The sequence below is a fragment of the Amphiprion ocellaris genome, chromosome 5 (genome assembly GCF_022539595.1).
Source record: "Amphiprion ocellaris isolate individual 3 ecotype Okinawa chromosome 5, ASM2253959v1, whole genome shotgun sequence".
In the NCBI taxonomy this organism is placed as follows: Eukaryota; Metazoa; Chordata; class Actinopteri; family Pomacentridae; genus Amphiprion; species Amphiprion ocellaris.
Genome location: NC_072770.1, coordinates 24,068,551 through 24,089,659, shown reverse-complemented (window position 1 = coordinate 24,089,659; position 21,109 = coordinate 24,068,551). Strand labels below are relative to the sequence as shown.

General features: G+C 37.3%; 1 protein-coding gene across 1 annotated transcript; it reads left to right on the top strand.

Moving 5' to 3' along the window:
- The first annotated feature begins 2,052 nt into the window (after nt 1-2,052).
- Nucleotides 2,053-18,061, top strand: dgkab (diacylglycerol kinase, alpha b). The gene is made up of 24 exons (XM_023287130.3): nt 2,053-2,211; nt 2,817-2,898; nt 4,489-4,565; nt 5,571-5,715; nt 6,073-6,147; nt 6,277-6,326; nt 7,594-7,668; nt 7,824-7,940; nt 8,092-8,209; nt 8,372-8,460; nt 9,087-9,197; nt 9,284-9,382; nt 9,468-9,518; nt 11,411-11,484; nt 11,850-11,924; nt 12,006-12,091; nt 12,173-12,262; nt 12,364-12,524; nt 12,627-12,691; nt 12,792-12,882; nt 12,968-13,148; nt 13,267-13,387; nt 14,052-14,112; nt 16,046-18,061. The coding sequence occupies exons 2-24, from the start codon at nt 2,826-2,828 to the stop codon at nt 16,124-16,126; spliced, it is 2,166 nt and encodes a 721-aa protein (XP_023142898.2). The 5' UTR covers nt 2,053-2,211; nt 2,817-2,825; the 3' UTR covers nt 16,127-18,061.
- The last annotated feature ends 3,048 nt before the right edge of the window (nt 18,062-21,109 follow it).

Below are 21,109 nucleotides of genomic sequence, written 5' to 3'. Positions count from 1 at the left end.
TTTTCACCCATGAAACTGCACTTAATATGTGATGAAATAATTACATACACAATATTCTATTTCATACTGACCTTTTCCTGTTGGAATATGATCATGTAGCTTGTCTGTCTATGTGTTGACTGAAGTATGTTGTACATTTAATATCGTTTAGCCCAGAATTGTAAAATCAATAAACTAACTAGATATGCACATGTATAACATAATGTTTCACATGTGCTTTAGAAACAAGCGGTAGGAAAGAACAGTGTGCTAATATGTATGAACAATAAATGCAAATACTATTTTGCTTTAGAGATATGTAAATATTTGTCCTTTGCTTTAAAGAATGAGCTGTCTGCTATTGTACTGATGTCTTGTACTTACATTGATTCAATCTCTTCAGTCTGTCTCTAATGTGCAATGAAGTGGTCTTAAAATGTGATTCTCTTGCTTCTTTGTGTATTGCACCTATAATTAATTACTTAATGGCAGACTTGATTGTTACTGCATCAACATAAAACTTGAGACCTTTCAGTTAGTCCTATTGTATCTTCAATTAATTGACGCTGCATTAATGTATCTCATATCTTGATTGAGAACGCTTTCTGGACCTCAGACTCCTTTACTGTTCCTGTTGAGATGGGGAAAAAAATGCATCCATTATTTTGATGTACAGTGTTTAAATACACTCAAAGAAAGAAGACATGCCAATTTTATATATACACTATTTAAAGATTTCCCTCAGTCCACATGATCAAATTTTGATAATTCGTCCTTTAATGTAACACAATGCTTTTTACTTTCACCCTCTGATCTTATATTTTCTTAAGATGAGTCAAGGTAAACATCTGTTACTTGCATTGTACACCTTTTGTGCTTGTTTTAGTGATTTTCTGAGAAGTGCAAATACTGGAAATGTGCTTCTGTGAGTAAAGAGTGATTATGGTTAACCGCAGGCAGCAGAAGCTCACAGAGCAAACAATGATCTCTCCTCCTAAGTTTCAACAGTTTTAAGCAACCCAACGATAGAGGAAAAGTCAAAAAACTGATTAATGTAATTCCTTGTCAGGGAAACATGAATGCTTGAACTAAATTCAATGGTGACATTTGCAATAGTTTTTAAATGTTACTCATAGTGATGCCGTCATCTGATGGTTGATCATTAGGATTCATCAGTTTTAAACAGTGACTATCAAATTTCGCTGCAATCTGTGTGCTAGATGTTGAGATACCTTAGTAAAAAAATTGACCATCGGTGTCAGCAGAAAAAAATGTTATGTTGCCACATAATAAAGTCTTATTATGTACAATACTGTTCTGAGTGCTCACTGCTTGTATGCAACATTGTGCAAGTGTCTCCATGACAAAACACGTCCTTTAATCCATGCAACACAACAACTAGCACATTTACTGTACTCATGTTACATTAAAACTATTTAACATCAGACAATAGCATTTCTATTCTGATCAGTTTTTGGCCTCAGCAAACACAATCCCTCAGAGATTTATCAGCCTTCAGGCTCTAGCTAAATTCAATCTCAGGTCACAATGTCTTTCTGATGCTGATGGGCAGAGAGATAGATAGATAGATAGATAGATAGATAGATAGATAGATAGATAGATAGATAGATAGATAGATAGATAGATAGATAGATAGATAGATAGATAGATAGATAGATAGACTGTACAACAAACACTTAGTTTAAGAAAATCACTGCATTTCTAGAGTATATCTCTTGAAAGATGTTGCACTGGTTATGTCAGGTTCCTTTAGCTAATTTCATGTTGTGAACTGGTTCCGCATAAATATGACTGAATTGAGCTGAATTGAGTTTTTGAGCCAGTTCCTGAATCCATACTTTCATTCACTCACATCCACTCATTCACTCTCCTAAAGCTTGAACCTCATTCTCGTTTCCAGGCTTCATTTAGAAAATGTGTTAACTTTGTTGGGTGCGACAAACTAGTGCGTGAGCGTGCGTGTGCGTGCACGCGCGAGGCGGTCCCACCACTAACAGTAATTATGTCTCTAAAAGCTCCTCCTCCGTCCTTCTTAATCCTTTATATCCGCTAATACCGCGGCACACATTTACCCACAAGTACCATCTGCCGGTTACCGACGTATGTGACCGAGCTGAGCGGCGGAGCTGCTGTTTGGGACGTTTTTTGTTTGTTTGTTTGTTTGTTTTTTTATCGACACCTGCTGCATTCTGACAGACAGAAACAGCCCAGGTAAGAAGCTTCAGTCCTCTTCATGTGTGAACACCTGAGCAGCACTTTAAGAGCAGCGAGAGGAAATAAAAAGTCTGTTTCACTTGGTCAGTCCACTGGCTTCATGTCATAATCCTGTCTGATGGATGTTCTTTTCTTCATTGTTGATTTGTGCTCATGCGTTGCTGATTAAGCTTATGGGATTTTACAAAGAGGGTTTAGTGGGACACATTCACCTGCTCAATCAATATTCTATAGGCTACTGTTAAACCTCTTTGTCTAACATACAGCCTGTTGGTTTTTACTACTTGTTCCTGTGGAGCTGCTCTGCCCTCCAGATGTTGTTGTGAAACCTTTGACCCCATCAGTTACTTATACTGGGATAAAATAAAATCAACTAGTAGCACAGTAGTTGAAATATCCATTGATAATTCCTGGGAATACTCAGTTACTTGATCTGCTGTAAATACCAGACACTGTGGTTGATCAGCGTCTCTGAACAGAGGTGTGTTTCATCTACTATGGGCAATAACTGGAATGTAGGGAAACCGGATCATGTGAGTCAGAGATGGCCTCCTTGTTTCTGTGACCGACTTGTCACTGTGTCCTGTTGTTTTTTCGTGCAGCTGATCGGCATGGCCTCGTCTGATGATGCAGAGGGATCCCTGACGCCCGTGGACTTCATCCAGCTGCAGCAGTACATGGAATGTAAGTTCTCACTTTGAGTAATTACTGGGTGTAAACTGCACATCAACACTGCATTTGACTCAGAAAGTGGCCAAATGAAGGTGCATTTTTTAAAATTTACTTTTATATTTATTTGTATTTGAGTGTGCTTTTCTTACACTGCAATAGTTACTGGTTACTTTATGGAGAGTACAAAACATCAAATCTGCTCTAAAAATATGGCACAACGGAGCAGATAAAACCATCCAATGACACTTTATGCAGTGAGATTTAGGTCCAGCTTGAGCAGCTACAACAGTTAAATGACACATTTAAAAACTCTGTAAAACCCAAATATAGAAAAAAAACTGAGCAAAAATAATAGATTTATATATATTTATATATAAATAATAAAACTAATGATAATAAAACAAATATATTCTATATATTATCTGTAAAACCCAAATATAGAAAAAAATGAGTAAAAATAATATATTTATTTAGATGTAAATAATAACAAATAATAATTAAAAAATAAAACATGTATTTTTGCAACCATGGGTTTTACAGGGTTGATGCATTAGTAATAATAGTATTAAAATGTACTGTAACATATAGAAATGTAACAAGGGACTAAATATCTGTACTATAATTTGAGTTCTATTGTAAATGCAATACATATTTATGTAACTGAGTCTGTTTACACTGTCGTATGCAGGTTTTTCTTTTGGAGAAAATCACATTATAGTTTTAGAAGAGTAAATATTTGTTATCATAGTGATTTATGAAGGTAGAGAAACCAAGATAAGAAGAACAGAACTACAGTCAAAGTCCAGTAAAAGCAGGATCAGTTCACACACCCAGATCATTCAGATGACTCTTTAATGACTTGAGTTGATTACTTTTCAGTTTATATGTCCAGTGCTGAAGCACCTGTATGCTAAAAAGAGGAGTGTGCAGACTTTTCCTGTACTTGCCAGATCCCTTACTTACTTTGTGCTTCCAGGTACTTTAAAACTTGAAGTGTATAATATTAAATAAAAGTGAAGACAGCTGTAAACACTAAGTATTGGGGGAAAAACACTTTCCAGTGCTCTCTGGAGGAACTTCTCTGCATTTGTCTAAAAGGTGCGCCGCTGTGCTGGATCCAGAGCTAATGGAGAATTATATAGATGTACAGGAAACAAAAAAGGCTAAAAATATTCAACCGTCCACTCAAAGGCTTTGAAAGAAATGAAATGGCTCTGTAGGCTTTTAGTGCCGGGGAGGGAGAGTGTTTGGATAATGGATGAATAGATAATTACTCCGTTCTGGAAAAGGTTGCTGTGTATTACCTCCGACTGCAGGGCTCAGACCCACATTTAATGCACAGTGTTCATCCAGTGAGTCCACAGTTAGCAGTGATCTCACTTTTAATTGCTGTTTTAGCACAAAGGGGCCACGTAACTGATGCAGCTAATGTGTGACAAACAGCAGGACTTACCGAGCTTTGCTGTTCTCCATTTTACTGCTGTGTTTTTAGCTTCTTTTGATCAGTCATTTCCCTAATTGCATTAAATGTCATTATTTTTTGTGTTGTTTTGTGTCCATGGATTCACTTACTTGTGGAGCTCTCCGATGTTCCCCCTGCAGACAGCAGTTTGAGGGTGAAAGACGTGATTAAGGAGTTTCATGCAGGAGGTCGGCTGGCTCAGCACAGCGTTGGAGAGGTACCTCTGCTATTTCCTAAAACAGTTATGCATTTGCCAACACTTAATTTTTATATGTTTGTAATTTGTCAATTCTTCTAATAAATGTTGCATGAAATTTCCTGAAAATAGCTACGTATTTGGTATTAACCCTTGTGTTGTCCTGTGGGTCAAATTGACTCGTGTTAAAGTTTGAAAATGTGGATAAAAATATTTTCACAGTGAAAATGTCCACATTTTCAACATTTTGGGGAAATTTTGGAACATTTTTTGGTGGAAAAAAAAGAAATGTAAAAAAAAATATTTTCTTTAAGAATATTCAGAAAAAAATCAACCAAAATCCAGTGAAATTCGCTGGATTTTGGTTGATGTTTTTCTGAATGTTCTTAAAGAAGATATTCCAAATTTTACTGATATATACGTAATCACTTTAGATATTTTTAGGATTTCTTTGGAAGATTGTTACTCATTTTTTGAAAATGTTTACAAGAATTTTCTCACCAAATTTGGGGGATTTGTATATATAAATAAAACTTTTTAGGGTACCTTTTAAAGACTTATTGGAATTTGCTTCCTGAAGGTTTTGCAAATTTTCTGAAATTTGGGGAATTTTTTTTGCTGGATTTTTGGATTTTTTTCAGACAAGGAAACAATATTTTTTGGTGCCTGTAAATGAAGACAACAGGAGGGTTAAGTTGCTGTTTATTTGTACAGTACTTATTATTATTGTTCTGTTTTTGATATAATTCTATATTAAACATTATTATTGGTAATTATTATTTGTAATCATTTATAATCAATATAGTAATTTTATTAATTTAGAATTCATTTTAATTTGGAAATGTCAATCAAATTTGTGTCTGCTTGATTAATGTGTATGAATTACATTTCCTGTTATTAGCAGCAAATTACAATGCTCTTTCTAGGACATTGTCTAGAGACTACAGTTCCATTAAAACAGAATGCTTCTATGAATATAAATATAAATATAACATTTGCATGTGTTTGTTTTGACCCTCTCCTCAGTGCGTCGACGCCGTGGGCTTCTGCCTCTTTCTCAAGACTTACTTAGAAGTGGACGACTTCCCTGCAGATTTCTGCCAACGCCTTTTTCGCTATTTTCAACACGTAGAGCAAGATGGTCCCACAAAGAGCTCGCTGCCCAAAGGAGGTAATGTGTTTTGAACGTGTGATTTTTTTAGACTACACTGCTCAGCTCTGAGTGTGGTTGGAAAAGCCCCACAGAACTTCCTGAAAATAATCAAAGGCAGAATGATGCTATACAGACAGTTTGTTCTATGCCCACCTGCTTGTCTGTTTTCATTTTTTATCTTGTAGCGGTGCGTCACAGGAATGAGGCTGTAGCTTTGGAGATTAGTGCACCTGTTCCAGTAACAAAACTATAATAGATTATTTGCTTTTACACTGCAGTTCTACATTTTAATCTGGAACTTAATACACGTTGTTTTGGGCCTCAGTTATGCAATAAACGCTTCCAGCTTGTTCAAAAGAGTTTCTTTATTTACAGGCGGGGTCTTTCTTCGTGATGTGTCCTGTTACTTCTCAGTGCTGGAGGACGGACAGCCACGGGAGAAGCTCGAATGTTGGTTTGAACAGCCTTTTTTTTTTTACCTTCATTTATTACTGATTAATGATTTACAATGATGATTCAGAAGATCTAAGCAAGTGACAGAACTATTTTTGGCTCATTCTTTGACTTTGTTTCTTCTAGTTACATTCAAACTGTATGACAAAGACTGCAACGGACTCCTGGACAGTTCTGTAAGTTACTCAAAGTCTCTGACACTGACAAGTGTGTCTAAATTCATAGAACATGAATGGTGGTTTTGCATTCACTCAAGCCAGCCGTACTTTAGTTTAAAATAATGGAAAACCTCAAAGTCAGATTGTTACAGGTCTTGAAAATGAAGTTTTACTTTCCACATTGAAATGATGAAGGGTCAGTATATAATTGTTGGACTTTTGAAGTCCATGAGATAAATCTTGCATATATTTTTATGTTCATTATGAACATGTCTTTATAAACTCCATAATCATTTATTATCGAAACAATCACTTATTAATAAAAAAAAAAATGACTGGATATCACTAAAATGTCAACTAAATAACCGTCTGAATTTAATAACAACCACCTTCTAATTAGCCAAACAATAATAAAATGAGCTCATTCAAAAAGTGTTTTGATTGTGTTCTGTTTATTAAGTTGAGATAATCATGACAAATATTTCTTTTTTGGCAATATATCAAATGTTATATGGAAAATAACAAATTGTATCTGTGTCGGAGAAATCACTTTCAATTAAGTTCCCCACTACAAAAACACCTCTCAAGGAAGTGTGTTAATTCCAGATCACATGACCTGCTCCATATGATGTCATTTCCTCCTGAAGAAAAGACTCCAAGGCTTTTATTGAATATAAAGTAGTGTGTGAGTCAAGTGTGGATTTATGTTAACAGGTTTACTACAATATCTTTATAAATAACTTTCAATTTCAATGTTACTGAATTGTATATGTAATATTTAGGAGAATCTTTCTGTAAAAATGCCATGTGGTGTTTGGTTATAGGCGGCCATGTTGATTTTAGGACCTGAAAACAGCAAAAATGTCAACTATGATACCTGTCAACTCTGTTAGAAAAAGTCCCACAATTATAGATTGACCCTGAAAAATAAACAAGAAGCACAGAAGACACTTCTGACAGTGAATGTGTTGCTCACTAGTTATGTCTTTGCACACCAATAAATGTAAAACATAGCAAATGCAAAACAAAAGTCCTTATTTATGCAAAGAAAAACCATCCTTATATTTAAACCTTAACTTCACTCTCAGTTTTATTCTGTAGATAGTTGCCGAAGCTGTCCTCACATTCCTTACTTTTATTGTCACATCATACAATATTTTTAAATTGTGTGTTCTATTTCTGTTTTAAATGTGTTGTGTGTTGCACCTTTTGACCTACCTGGTTGTACTTTTGCACACTAATCAAGATGGTCACATACTAGTCCCACCGGTTGTCTCTCCTTCAGGAGGTGGATCGTATCATCACCCAGATGATGCGGGCTGCTGATTATCTTGGCTGGGACGTGACTGAACTCAGACCGGTATGAGCCTCCTTTTTCTAAATTTTTTTCTTATTTAAACCTGTATGATTCTGATATTCTAAGAGCCTAAATATAACAACTCAGAGCTCTAAAGGGATGTAAAAGGAAATGTGCTGCAGAGGACTGACCTGATGAGTCATTTGATGATGCAACAGGTGCTAAAAGACATGATGACGGCGATCGACGTGGACGACAGCGGCACCGTCACTCTGGAGGAGTGGCTGAAGGGAGGCATGAACAATGTGCCTTTACTTGTTCTGCTTGGACTCAAGGTGAAAAACATTCGGCTATTCAAGATTTGAAAGTTTCACACCAACCTCTCTCCTCTCGTTCATGCAGCCTTGAGTGAGTCACATCCATTCAACTCAAGGACTAAGTTTTTATGTGCTGCTTTCAAGTGCTTTGCCGTTTCTTTACCCTCAGATGACAGAGAAAGATGGGCAGCACATCTGGAGGATGAAGCATTTTAACAAGCCGACCTACTGCAGCGTGTGTCAGGGCATGTTGCTGGGCCTCGGCAAGCAGGGACTCTGGTGCACCTGTAAGAGCTCACAGCCGTCACCAGGGGGCAGCCGAACACTGCTCAAATACACTGGGGCCTTTTCCACATTACAGTCTGCTGTTTGTCAGTGTCGCTGCCATTTATTCTAAGATTATATAAAGAGAATACTACATCGTTTCTGTCATGTTTATCTCCTCCCAGGTTGCAAGTACATCGTCCACAGCCAGTGTGCCAACAAGAACCCCGAACCCTGCGCTCGAACCTTTGTCAAATCCAAAAAGGAAATAGTTGTAAGGAACACACTCTACATTCTCATCACTTCTCTTTTTAACTGACCAAAACCCAAAAGGCAGTAAACACATGAACAACAAGCGAACATTACAGTGCATTAGTCTGTGAGTGCAACCCATCAGTGTTTTTTCTTTTTTTAAAGTGTGGATTACAGCCAGCACAATCTGCTCCGTACATCTGTTAAACGTCCTAATTTTGCCCAAAGCGTAGACAATGATCTGCTCGCAGGCTTTTTCTGGTGCAGTGTAATGACCACCACACACTGATTCACAAAATCTGCCTCCTGAATTTCCTCCTCTGGTGGGGGGAGGCGCTTTGGGGATGTTTGATCTGGTGATGCTCGTGTGCCAAGTCAGTGTTTATCCGAAAAGTCATAAATCTGCTCTGGAGGAGGGTGTGGTCTGTGCTGATTCTCTCAACATCATTTTTTCCTGCAGTCAGTCGAGGATGGGTCACTGTGTTTCACCACAGAGGCAGTGAACAAAGCACTCTCAGACTGCTCTATGAGTACAAGAATATGTGAAAACAATAATGTCAAACAGACCATGCTGTAAAGTTTGTGGTATTGCATGAGCAACGTGGGAGGACACCTCTCTTGTGTTTTTCCATCTCCTCTGTGCCTCAGATAGCTGCTCATGACTGGATCAGAGCTGACTGTAACTCCACCAAGTGTCAGGTCTGCCACAAGAAGATCAAAACTTTAGTGGGGAGGCGTTGTGTGTGGTGCCAGGAGATGGTGAGGTGATGTTCTTTAGCTGAATGAGTAAGAGTGGATTCCTCCTTTTCGATCTTTACCAAGTCTTCTTTCTTCTTCTTCTGAAGCGTCATGATGAGTGTCTTTTCTCTGGATTATCGACGTGTGATTGTGGCCCACTGAGAGATCACATACTGCCTCCATGGGCCATCTATGCCGTCTCAAAGGTAGAAGGACTGTAAATGACACCAACAGATGGAGATGTTCAGGATTATGTTCTGTTTATTGGTTATTTGTCTTTGTGTCGTGCAGGAGGAGGACACCAGCCTGTTGAACGTCACTCCTGATGGCCACATCCTGCAGGTTATCAAATCTTCCTACATACATTTCTCCTTTCCAACTGTACACCCATGTGTTTTTATCTGTGCGGGCGCATTCGAGTTGTCTTTCTGGATATCATTGCTTTTGGGAGATCCTCTGATTTTAGTGATTCATCGTGTTTTTTTGAGAGATTTTCAGTGCCTTACGTTTGTCTTTGTTTGGTTCAGCTCAGTGTGTTGGATGAAGTAATGAGCAAAGACATCTGTCACGGTTATGTAAGATAACAGTACATGATGCTGTGTAGAGTAACTGCACTGTAAAAAAAAAGAAGTAAAACCCAAAAGCAAAAAAAAAAAAAAGAAAGGAAAATGAAAGTAAAATATTCTGATTCAAACGAAGAGCCAAAACAATAAATTTACAGACATTTTTATTATATGTTTTGCGGAGAAACACTGTTGAGTTTAAGAATGTCCCTCCAGTCAAGAGTGAACACATGCTCAAGATTGTTAATTAATCTTTTTTTGGGAAGACGGAAGTATTGATTCCAAAACACTTTAGTTTAATTTACTGAGGCACCATATTTACAATACCAACCAATTATTCACAAATAATTCCGCAGAGCCCTTCATGAGGAACTAAAAACCTGAAAATGGCCTTTCTCTTTGTTACAAAAACAAGAGTTTCAGTTCTCATCTAACATGTTCTACTCTTCCGTCGACTCCACTGCTGTCAGTAAATATCTAAAGTAAATATCTGTGGGGACAAAGTGCAAAATTATAAGCAGCTATGAGGTCATGATGAGCTGCAGCAGCAGGAGTGTGATGGAAATGTGAAACGCCCCAAGCACATCTTTCATCCACTTCGAGAGCAGCTTCTGCTTCTCAACTTCAACTTTGTACTCTTTATAGAAAAAAGATCTATACTTAATGCTAGATGTAGTTAAATAAAGATTATATACTTTGTATCAAGAATGACATAATTTTAATTACATATACATCTAAAACTAATAAGGTTTATCTTAAAATCACAAAAACACAAAATTGATAGTGTGGGCATAAAGAGCAACATGTCTAATTACACAGCATTGTTGTTATTTTATGTAAATTTGTATGGAATTAAGAAAGTAGAAAATTACAGTATAGATAATATAGTAAATATCCTGTTAAAGGAGAATCAATGCAATTTGGCATCTTAATAGTTTGGCATAGTAGTTTAAATACCTGCTGGTTGGGTTGTTAATGTACAAATACGGACTTACCAAAAAAGAATAAGAAAACTACTGTAAAATTTTTGTTATTTTCCATAAATTATTTTTTTAACCTACATTGTGACCTAGCTGAATTAAATCATTGACTTATTCTTTACTTATGTCAGAAGTTCCCAAACTGTTTAGCCTTTTACCCCCAAATTAACAGCCACAAACACACTCCAAACACATCTATGCACAAACTGTAGTACTGAGTAATCATACGGTATGTTGGAGCAGCAGATGGACAGTTTTTTTTTTTTTTTTTTTTAAGCACTGTGCTATCTCTAATTGATTTAAAATTCCGTTTGATTTCTAAAAACCATCTCATGTCCCCTCTCTGTGTCTTTGGACTCCTTGGAAATCACTGAATTATGCTTCTGCTAATCTGTGTTTCAGTATTTATCAAAACTGTAACAGTTCCTTGTGGTTGCTGCTGAGGGAAAGTTACTTAGTCTCTGTTTGAATATTGAAGAAAAGATTTTCAGAGCAAAACAGGACACAAACCTTAGTCTTTGGTATCACGGTGTATAGTGGTCATGTTTAAATCAAGGTTGTTTCTGCAGCAGCAGAAGTTTGAATTAAGTCATTCTATGTACATACAATGCAGCATGTGTCTGTAATTAAGTTACATAATGATTGTTACATAATTTACCAGATCTTGCTTTGTCTGTCGGGTTCTTTCCAGATTGTTCCAATTCCAGACACCCACCCTCTGCTGGTGTTTGTAAACCCAAAAAGTGGAGGAAAGCAAGGTGAACGGTGAGCAGCACAGAGTAAATGTTGGCACAAATTATCAGTATGCTGCTAACATCATAGACTTCTTTGCAATATGTGATGAATATACAAGGTTGTATATTTATTTATTACCATAGTATTTTTTGTTTGAAAAGGGTTTGCTTTCTTGGGGACATTTTTTTTCCTCTTAAGTTGCATAGATAAGATGATATATTGATAATTCATTTTACTTATGTGCTGGGCTATCACCATTTCATGGGCCAGTTTATTTCAGTCATATTTTATTCATAAATATGCTATGAATTTCTCTGTGTAACAGTAATATGCTTCTTTCTCTTTTGCAATAAAAAAGCAGTAATTTTTGTCTTCTCCTGTGTGTTTCTATGCAGAGTGCTCAGGAAGTTTCAGTACCTGCTGAACCCACGTCAAGTGTACAACCTGTCCAATGGAGGTCCTGCTCCAGGGTATCGAACACTTTAACACTTACAGTTTAAATCTACACATCATTTGAGATTATGTACGTTAACATCTACTCTCTTTTTTAGGCTGCATTTTTTCCGGAACCTGCACGAGTACAGGATCTTAGTGTGCGGAGGAGACGGCACGGTCGGGTGGCTCCTGGATGCGATAGGTAGTGCACGTCTTTTTGAGTTTCAGAGAGACGATTAAGATCTGAAGAGTAAATCTTACATCACAATACCTGTGATTTCAGACAAAGAGAATCTGCAGGTGCATCCTCCTGTAGCTGTCCTGCCTCTGGGCACCGGGAACGACCTGGCTCGCTGTCTACGCTGGGGAGGAGGTAAAACCGTCAAAACTTTAACTCTAAAAGCATCTATCAGTCGCTGATGTTGGCTCCATATGTTATTAAGTTATGCTGCTTCTGTTGTAATCTCACTAAAGGATATGAGGGGACAGACCTGAGAGAAATCCTGAAGGAGATTGAAGGCAGCGAGTTGGTTCCGTTAGACCGATGGAGCATCCAGGTGATACCAGACGACCCTCAGGAGGCAGGAGACCCGGTTCCCTATGAGATCATTAACAACTACTTCTCTATTGGAGTGGTGAGTCACAAACCCAGCAGGGAGGAATAATAACATCACATGATTATTGATTTCACACAGAAATATGAATGCATTGCCTAAAATATCTGTCTCTGTGAGCAGGATGCCTCGATTGCTCATCGTTTCCACTCCATGAGAGAGAAACACCCCCAGAGGTTCAACAGCAGGTGAGGATTCACGTTAAACGTAAGAGCAAAGAACTTCATGTAAATTGCGTTTGTTTAACAATTGAAAGTGAAATTCTTGTTGCTTTCTGTTGCTTTAAAGAATGAAGAACAAGCTTTGGTATTTTGAGTTTGCCACCTCGGAGACCATCTCTTCCTCTTGTAAGAGGCTGAAGGATTGTTTCAAGATTGAGGTCAGGGTTTCTGCTACTGGCATCGAGCTGTTTCACCAAAACTGACAAATTGTAACTAATGCTTCAATTTCTTTTGTGACACCAGTGCTGTGGGAGACAGCTGGACATGAGCAACATGTCTCTAGAAGGAATAGCTGTCCTCAACATACCCAGCATGCACGGAGGCTCCAACCTCTGGGGTGAATCCAAGAAGCCTGACGGTGCAGCAGAAGTGGAGCACAGTGAAGTCATCACTGACCCCGAACTTCTTAAAACAGTCTCACAAGGTAGTTGGACCATCCTCTCTTTCGTGTGTGCAGCTGTCATCAATCTGGTTTCTTGTAGTAGTGATTTAATCTTTTAGGACCTCTTTGAACTTGATCTGTTTGTGTTTCGTGACTCCAGATATTAGCGATAAGCGTTTGGAGGTTGTGGGGCTGGAAGGAGTCATAGAGATGGGACAGATCTACACTGGACTGAAGAGCGCCGGACACAGACTGGCACAGACCTCCCAAATTACCATCAGGTTTTAATCTTTTATGTACAGTAATAACATGAATACCTAACAGTGCAATGCAGAATCACCACAAATCAATATCAATCAATCAAAGTTTATTTGTATAGCCCTTTACAACAGCCCAAAGGGTGACCAAAGTGCTTCACAGTAAAAGACAAGACAATAACTTAAAAACAATACCGTAACTTAAAACAGGACAAACAATCACGCTCGCACTCACACCTACGGGCAAATTTAGAATAATCAATTAACTTCAGCATATTTTTAGACTGTGGGAGGAAACCGGAGTACCCAGAGAGAACCCACACATGCACAGGGAGAACATGCAAACTCCATGCAGAAAGATCCCGGGAAAGCCGGGACATGAACCAGGGATCTTCTAGCTGTAAGGCGAGAAGTGCTAACCACCCTGCCACTGTGCAGCCCTCAAAATATACAATAAAACAATAAAATAAACAGCAATAAAACAGCACTAAAATATAACATCTTAGTCTGAAGAATAACCACAGCTGGTACACAGCAGTTAGGACCCAAGCAATTATTATAATCTGTGGTTATTGCTTTTATTGTGAGTCCAGATACTGTTGTTGTTTTATTGCTCCACGCATGTGGGTATGTGATTTACATTATATGTGACACAGTTTAGTTAAACGTTCCTCCTTTCTGTGTGCAGGACAAGCAAAGCTCTGCCCATGCAGATTGATGGGGAGCCCTGGATGCAGCCTCCTTGTACTGTAAGTGTTACTGACCTACTGTAAGATTCAGACATTATCTGTTGGATTGATAGAGGACAGTGGTAACAGTAATGCAGTGTGCAATGTATTATGCTCATTCATGTATGTATTTTCACAATGAATAAAGCCACATTATTGCCACAGCACAGTAATCGAGCATCCTGAAGATGCAAACTTACACGAGAGGCTTGAAAACGCTTTATCCCAACATCAATCAGGTTCTAGTTGTGGTTCAAAGTTGGCTGAACTTGGAAAGAGAACCAGTTTGTTTTTTCTGTGCGGTATCACATCACTGTATGCATCTGTTACAGCACCAGTTTTGTTATTAAAGCTCCTTCTAGTTTCTTCTGAACATCTATCAAGGACCACAGTGCAACAACACAGTTTGTCTCTCCGATAGACCACCGCTGAAAAGCATATCTTCTCATATTTCATCTAATTTTATCTGGCTCTCGATATCCTAATATCACCTGTTGGTATTCATAAATGCCGGCAAAAATGGCAGTCAGTGTTTGTAAACGCCGCTCTATGCACCAGCATTTATAAATGCCAACTGATGGCATTAAAACACTGAACAGCAATAAAAATTTAACAAATATTGACATCATCAACTTCACACATGCATACCTAAGCTCTGGTTTTTCTTCTTCTTTAGATTAGCTCTGATCTTGCTGTTATTTTTTCATCACAGTCAGATAAAGTTTTAGTTGGTGTTGTTGGTCACAATAATCCCACCTCCCAGCCCCTGATATAAGCTCTTCTTGGTTCCAGACCAGCAGAAAACCACTTTGCACTGCAGGAGCTTGTGGGCTGTTTTAGGGCCGCTATAACTTTTGTGCATGTTCCAACCACAAGAACTTCCCCTGTAGAACATTTTACAGGGCCATTTTTGTGGGAGAAAACAGAGATTACCTTGAGATTATTGTCACACAGCAGTCTTCTCTTGCCCATCATTACTATCTTCAATGTAAAATTTGCCATATAGGCACACATGGCATCTCTTTTGCACTATTTCCTACATGCTCTTAGAACTGGATTTACATCTGCTAAATGATATTTGTTGTTTTTTGCCACACTCAGAATGATGTCATGATCGGAGCTGTTTGATCTGATGTCGTAATGAAAACATAAAACCAGAAAACAACAGATTACGGGGCTGTTCCTGCACAGTTTCTTAAGTGGAAAGCTGCCTAAAGCACTGGCGTCACTCAGGAACCTGTTTTAATCGCCAGGAGCTGGTTATTTGGCTGTCGAAAGGCGAAGAACTGGTTTGAGATTAGACACCGGCTCCAAACCCGCCCTTAAACTGCCACTGTGGCAAAGGAGTGTTTGTGGTCTGGTCCGAGTGTCCACTTTTACTGACTGGCAGACCTTGACACGTGTTCCTAAGTAAGAGAGTGATGTTCTGTTGTGAAATTAGGCCTTACAGCTCTCTCATTGTCACTTGTATGCAAAAAACTTCTTTGACAATTCACACAATTTGCGGTTCAGTATCTTTGTTATTGACACATTAAATTTTGTGATTAATGGCAAACTACCAAATGAACCTTTCTCCTTCAGTTATCCACAATGCACTGTAGTTTAATGTTAAAAACACTGGCATAAAAAACACAAAAGCATAAAAACATGAATTACCAAATAAAAACCTGTTGCCAAGAACAAGTTTACAAGCAGACCAGCACCTGTTTCTGTTATTTAATCTACCCATAATGATATAAATGTCATTCATTCAGAATCGTCTATAAATTTGATGTAGTACAATCCAAAATGCAAACTTTCCAAATAAGAGTATAAATGAATAAATAAATGAATTGAATAAAAACTAAGCTGTCTAACATTTACATTGCAGGAAGGACTTTTTGGCTGTATTAGTTTTAGGAATTTTACCTCAAGCAGGTAAACTGTAATTACATTTATCTTTTATTCATTGTAGATCCACATAACTCACAAGAACCAAGCCAACATGCTGATGGCTGCGCCGGCCAAACCATCCGGCTTCTTCCACCTCAAGTAGAGAAAATCTTCCTCTATATGATCCAATCTGCTGCAGGTCGCTGGTGTTTGCACAAAAAAAAGCTGCAGGATGAGTATTTTAAAGGAGAACGTCCACTGCTGAGTGTGTAACTATGTTTTTATTATTACGTTTTATCGTGTCTGTCCTTTGCACTTAATCCCTGCTGTAATTGTAAACTCTCGCTTGCACAGATCCAGACAAAACTGACGGACCAATTCAAAAGTGCAACTTTCATCAGTCAGATCGCTGCTATTGTGTGCCAATTCAGATATAACACATTTCTGTAAATAACAAAGCAGAGTATGTTGTGTATCTACAGTATATGGATAAGGAACATCCTATTCACTTCAAGTATTTTACGCTGTGATGTTTTTTATTGTGTTGAATCGTATTTACAGTAGTGTGTTGTTGAGTTTCTTCTGTATCTACAGCAGCTCACCTCCATCCACAACACTCTCCTGCCTGTGTGTCTTCGTGTCTTTCACCATCAGTGTTCATCCAGCTGAATGAAAAGTAGATATTTACTGTTTGTTAGAGTTCTTCCTAAACACATAAATGCCTGATTGAATGACTGCATGGGGTTTTATAGCATCCTGAAAATGCTGGTGAGTTTAATACAGCTCTCCCAGATTTACCAAGCTTAATAAGTTAAGATGTACTGGATGCGAGTAATATTCCCTTCTGTGTTCTCGTCCTGCAGTCAACATTGTAACAGGATTCTCCCATTGAAAAAGCTTAAAACTACTACAAAATGCATACAGAGAAAGCGCAGTAAATATTTCTATAATGGAGTCATGCTAAAATGTGGTGAAATTATCCAAAGTGTTCTATTTTGTGACTGGAGAAAAAAACAAGTTCAGGCTGACATGTTGTTTCTATAACGCTTTCAGGCATCTGTCTTTTGTTCGATTTTTTGGTGTGTGCACGTGAATGCTTAAATGTTCATTGTTCAAATCTTAATGTCTTAATGTCAAGTTGTGTGTCAGTCATTTGGATGTGTTTCTTGACAATAATGTGTTTTCATTTTAAATGCAGCATCACACTGACAAACTATATTAAACCCGCTGCCTCATTATGCCTCATTATCACTTCAACACATCTTTTTGTCTCTCTGTAATTAATGCCCGAGTCTTTATATTTCATTATAGATAAGTATGTTTTTGTGGACACATTGCACTGTGAGAGACAACCATATTTAGTGTTAAAGTCATCGAAAGGACAAATGGCAGCACATCCCAAAGTTTACATAATAGCTAACTTTTTATTTATTGACTTCTTTAACAAGCATAATTGTCACATAACATATTTTCATTTGTATCCACAAGATATACAGTCACCTAAAAACAGAATGTAAGATTAAAATGAATACAGTAGGAAGAGCAACAGGGTTGTAACCACCTACTAAGTAAATAAAGACACATTTGCTTGTACAAACATCTCTGCTTATCTGTCTTAAACAGCACTTAACAGCCATTATATCAGTTCACTGACTTGTGTATTTTATTTACCCAAGAACATGTATGTAAGAAGCATTAGTTTGCGTACTGCCCACTTAATAAAACTCTGAATCTTAGTTAATGTAGTTCTAAATCATGTCTGCAAACAGTGAAGCACTGACTGACATAAGGGACAAAGAAGGAGGAAACAGCAAAGAGGGAAATGGTGGGAATGAAAGATTAACCCTCTGAATCCCAGACAGTTTCTAGGTGGGTTAAATCATCAGGGGTCATCTCCAATTTGCTTGAAACATTTGTTATTTGTCACAAACTATGGAAATGTAAAATGATAACTGTGAAATTTAGCTTGATATGTCAAATACTTGGTGAGATATTTGAAAAACAAATTGCCCATCAACCCACGTTCTTTTGCACATTGAAATTTGAGGTTATTTGGATGATAATATAACAATTATTAAAGATAAAATCCTAAAATGTTCCCTGTTATTTGTCATCATTTTATTGTTTCAGAATCGGCAATATTGGATGAGTACTGATTATGTGCTGAATATGGGTGACTTGAAATATGAAGAAAATGAAGGCATCATGAAGTTCCATCTTTGACCACACATTAACAAAATAAAGATATTATACTACATCATTTCATGCCTTGACATACATTTAATGCATTGGGGGTTTTTTTTCTTTTTTTTTTGTTGTAGGATCTGGATCTGGACGGTTTACTTTGGGCAATTTTTTAAAACTAAATATGTTTGATTGTGTTGCATTACCACAATCTGAAGCTCAGATTTGGTCACTTTTCCTGATGGCACGCATGATTCTTTCTGTTTTTACACTTTCTAGTCTTGATAGATGGTGAAATTTTGGTGTTTTTTTTTTTTTTTAAAGACAACATGGCTTTCCAACTCACCAGTGGACTCAAAAATTCAGTTTAAACAAATCTATTTTTGCCAATAAGTCATTTAAAATGTCAACAAACTGAAAATCCAGATGTCACATAGAAATAAACATATTTTAGATGTGAAATCTACTTGTTTTGAACATAAAAGTGAATGAATGCTGCTGGTAAATGTAAGTGATTCATAAATAAGTATGCTCATTTAAGTTTTATGACAAGTTACGGAAATCTTATTCTAACAAATGTATTTATCTAATACCTGGTGTATTAATTATCAGATTTGCCAGTGCTAATGTATGGTACTAAGGTTACTGAGGGTAAAATCTGATTTATCACACTAGAACAGGTATTTATGTAGCAGTATAAGCTAACATTTAGTAGAAATACTCAAATAAAATGTAAGTAAATACATTAAATAAAATCTTGAGTGACTGTACTTGTTTTTTGTCATCATTGTTCATCAATGAAGCTCCACTACAGGCTTAGCTGATCATGATTTCTGAAGATATCTAACAGAAAATTCTGCACATGCACGTGTGTTAGTTATAACAAAAACTGTCAAAATAAGAAAAACATCGGTTAGCAGATTTCATATGCAGACCAAAATTTTAAAGCAATTTTATGAGCAGTGCTTCGTAAAAGTATTCATGAGGGTCACATTGAGCTAAACGTTAGTGGAGTCAGTACAGTATCAGTTCATTATTCAACCAGGCAATATGCTGAACTGACAAGTGCAGTGTTGCAATAGTGCGACTGCTCTTTACATATGTATGCGTTCTGAGGTGACGAGGAGGGAAATAGATCCAAAAATTATATTCATACTCATCACAGCATTGAGCTCAGGCCCCTTCGATTATCTCCAATAAGTTGAGGCTGGCTGAGCAGTCGCATTAGCTGCAGGTTGTCCCCTCTTCAAATTAAAAGTCCCAGCTGCTTCTCACCCTGAATGATCCCTCTCGCTTTCTTCACACAAGCTGGATCACACCTAAACGTCCCCCTGAGAGGGTTCAAGTGTTGGTGTGTGTTGGTTTTTCTGGTTGTTGTGGAAAAGTTGTGACATAAGTGGTATTAGGTGATGCTTAAGCTTCTGCTGACAAATGGATGTCTGCAGCTGCGGCTTTCAAAGTCATCCAAAGTGCAGATTGTCTGCTGATGACAAGAGAAAGCTGGATGGCTTGTGAATCCCCATCTTTCGCATTCAAAGAGTAAATTGTTGTAATTGTCATATTCTGTGGGTTGTAGTAAGGATATACTTTAATTCTATATTTCACTTTATTTACCCATTATACTCTATGACACAAAAAAGTGTAGAGAGAAATAATGGGTATATATATATATGGGAAAAACACAAAAATATTGAGGTTCACAGTTCATTCTTCATCTCAGACAAATCCATTAAAGTCCATTTATTGACTATTGTGGGACTTTCTACCATATTACATGATGCAGTTGGATGAGAAGTTTAAATTTCAGTTTTTAGTTTGATATATGATTCAATATATTAGATCATTTCCAATGACTGAAAGATTTACAACAGGCACATTTAGGATCAGACATCTTTAGATTTTCATTTGCACCATTTCCAAGTCATGTGAATGCATGTGAGACACAGTGCTCTATAAAACAGTTTCGATCAGGTGCGTGGGTTGTTTTTTTTTTTTTTTTACATTAAATCAAAATAAGGAAATAAGTGTTGGTTTAGTTCTCATTCAGCATTGTTATAATGTTTATCTTCAGCAGTAGGAATAAAACCCTTTGACAAAAGAGTTATAATCACGCCACAAAATACTGGCGTTGATGAATCAGTCATTTGTTAGATTGTATGTTGTCAATACTTTGTTCAGTTTTGAAAACTGTCCAGCTCTGGTTTCTGCTTCTATTATGTAATAATGGTTCTATTTCAACTGTGACAAATTTGAAATGTGACAACTTGTATGTCTGTGTGTCAAACTGATCTTCTCCTGTAACTCTTCAGGTGTCTCATCTGTCTGTTGTCCTCCTCATCTCCTCTTCTCTAATCATAATAGAGATGCAGTCTGCATATCCCAGAAATTTAACCAACTCTCTTGGTTACTGACATGTCAATTTGATCATACACACACTATTTATCAGTTTATTTTATACATCATCTGAATACACAAAACAACATCAGATTACAAAAAGGCAAAGCACTAATACACTATTCCATCCCATATCCACATAGGCTACTTGTTGTTTTGATAGATATATTTTTTTACTAATTATGATGATTTGAATGACAGATGAATAGATTTTTTTCTCAATGTAATATTTCTTTTCAGAGATCTGTGGCTATTCATAAACCATTCGGGATTTGAAGACCCAGGTTTAATGACACCCAAGGGGCCGTGTCTCATCACTAAGTGTTTCCAAGGTCAAGAATGAAGTACGTTTCAAGAAGTCATTAAAACAGATTCAGTGGCAAATTGGCAAACTCCATCTGCTGATGGAGGCGTAGTGATATGACTGAGAGCCCCTTAACATCCCACTCTAAACAGTACTTCAGAGCACCGCTTAGCAGCATCCAAATAAAAGCCTGCTTGAAACATAAAACATCAACTTTTCTGATTTAGATGAGTTGAAAACATTGTTTTGATGAAATAATGATGT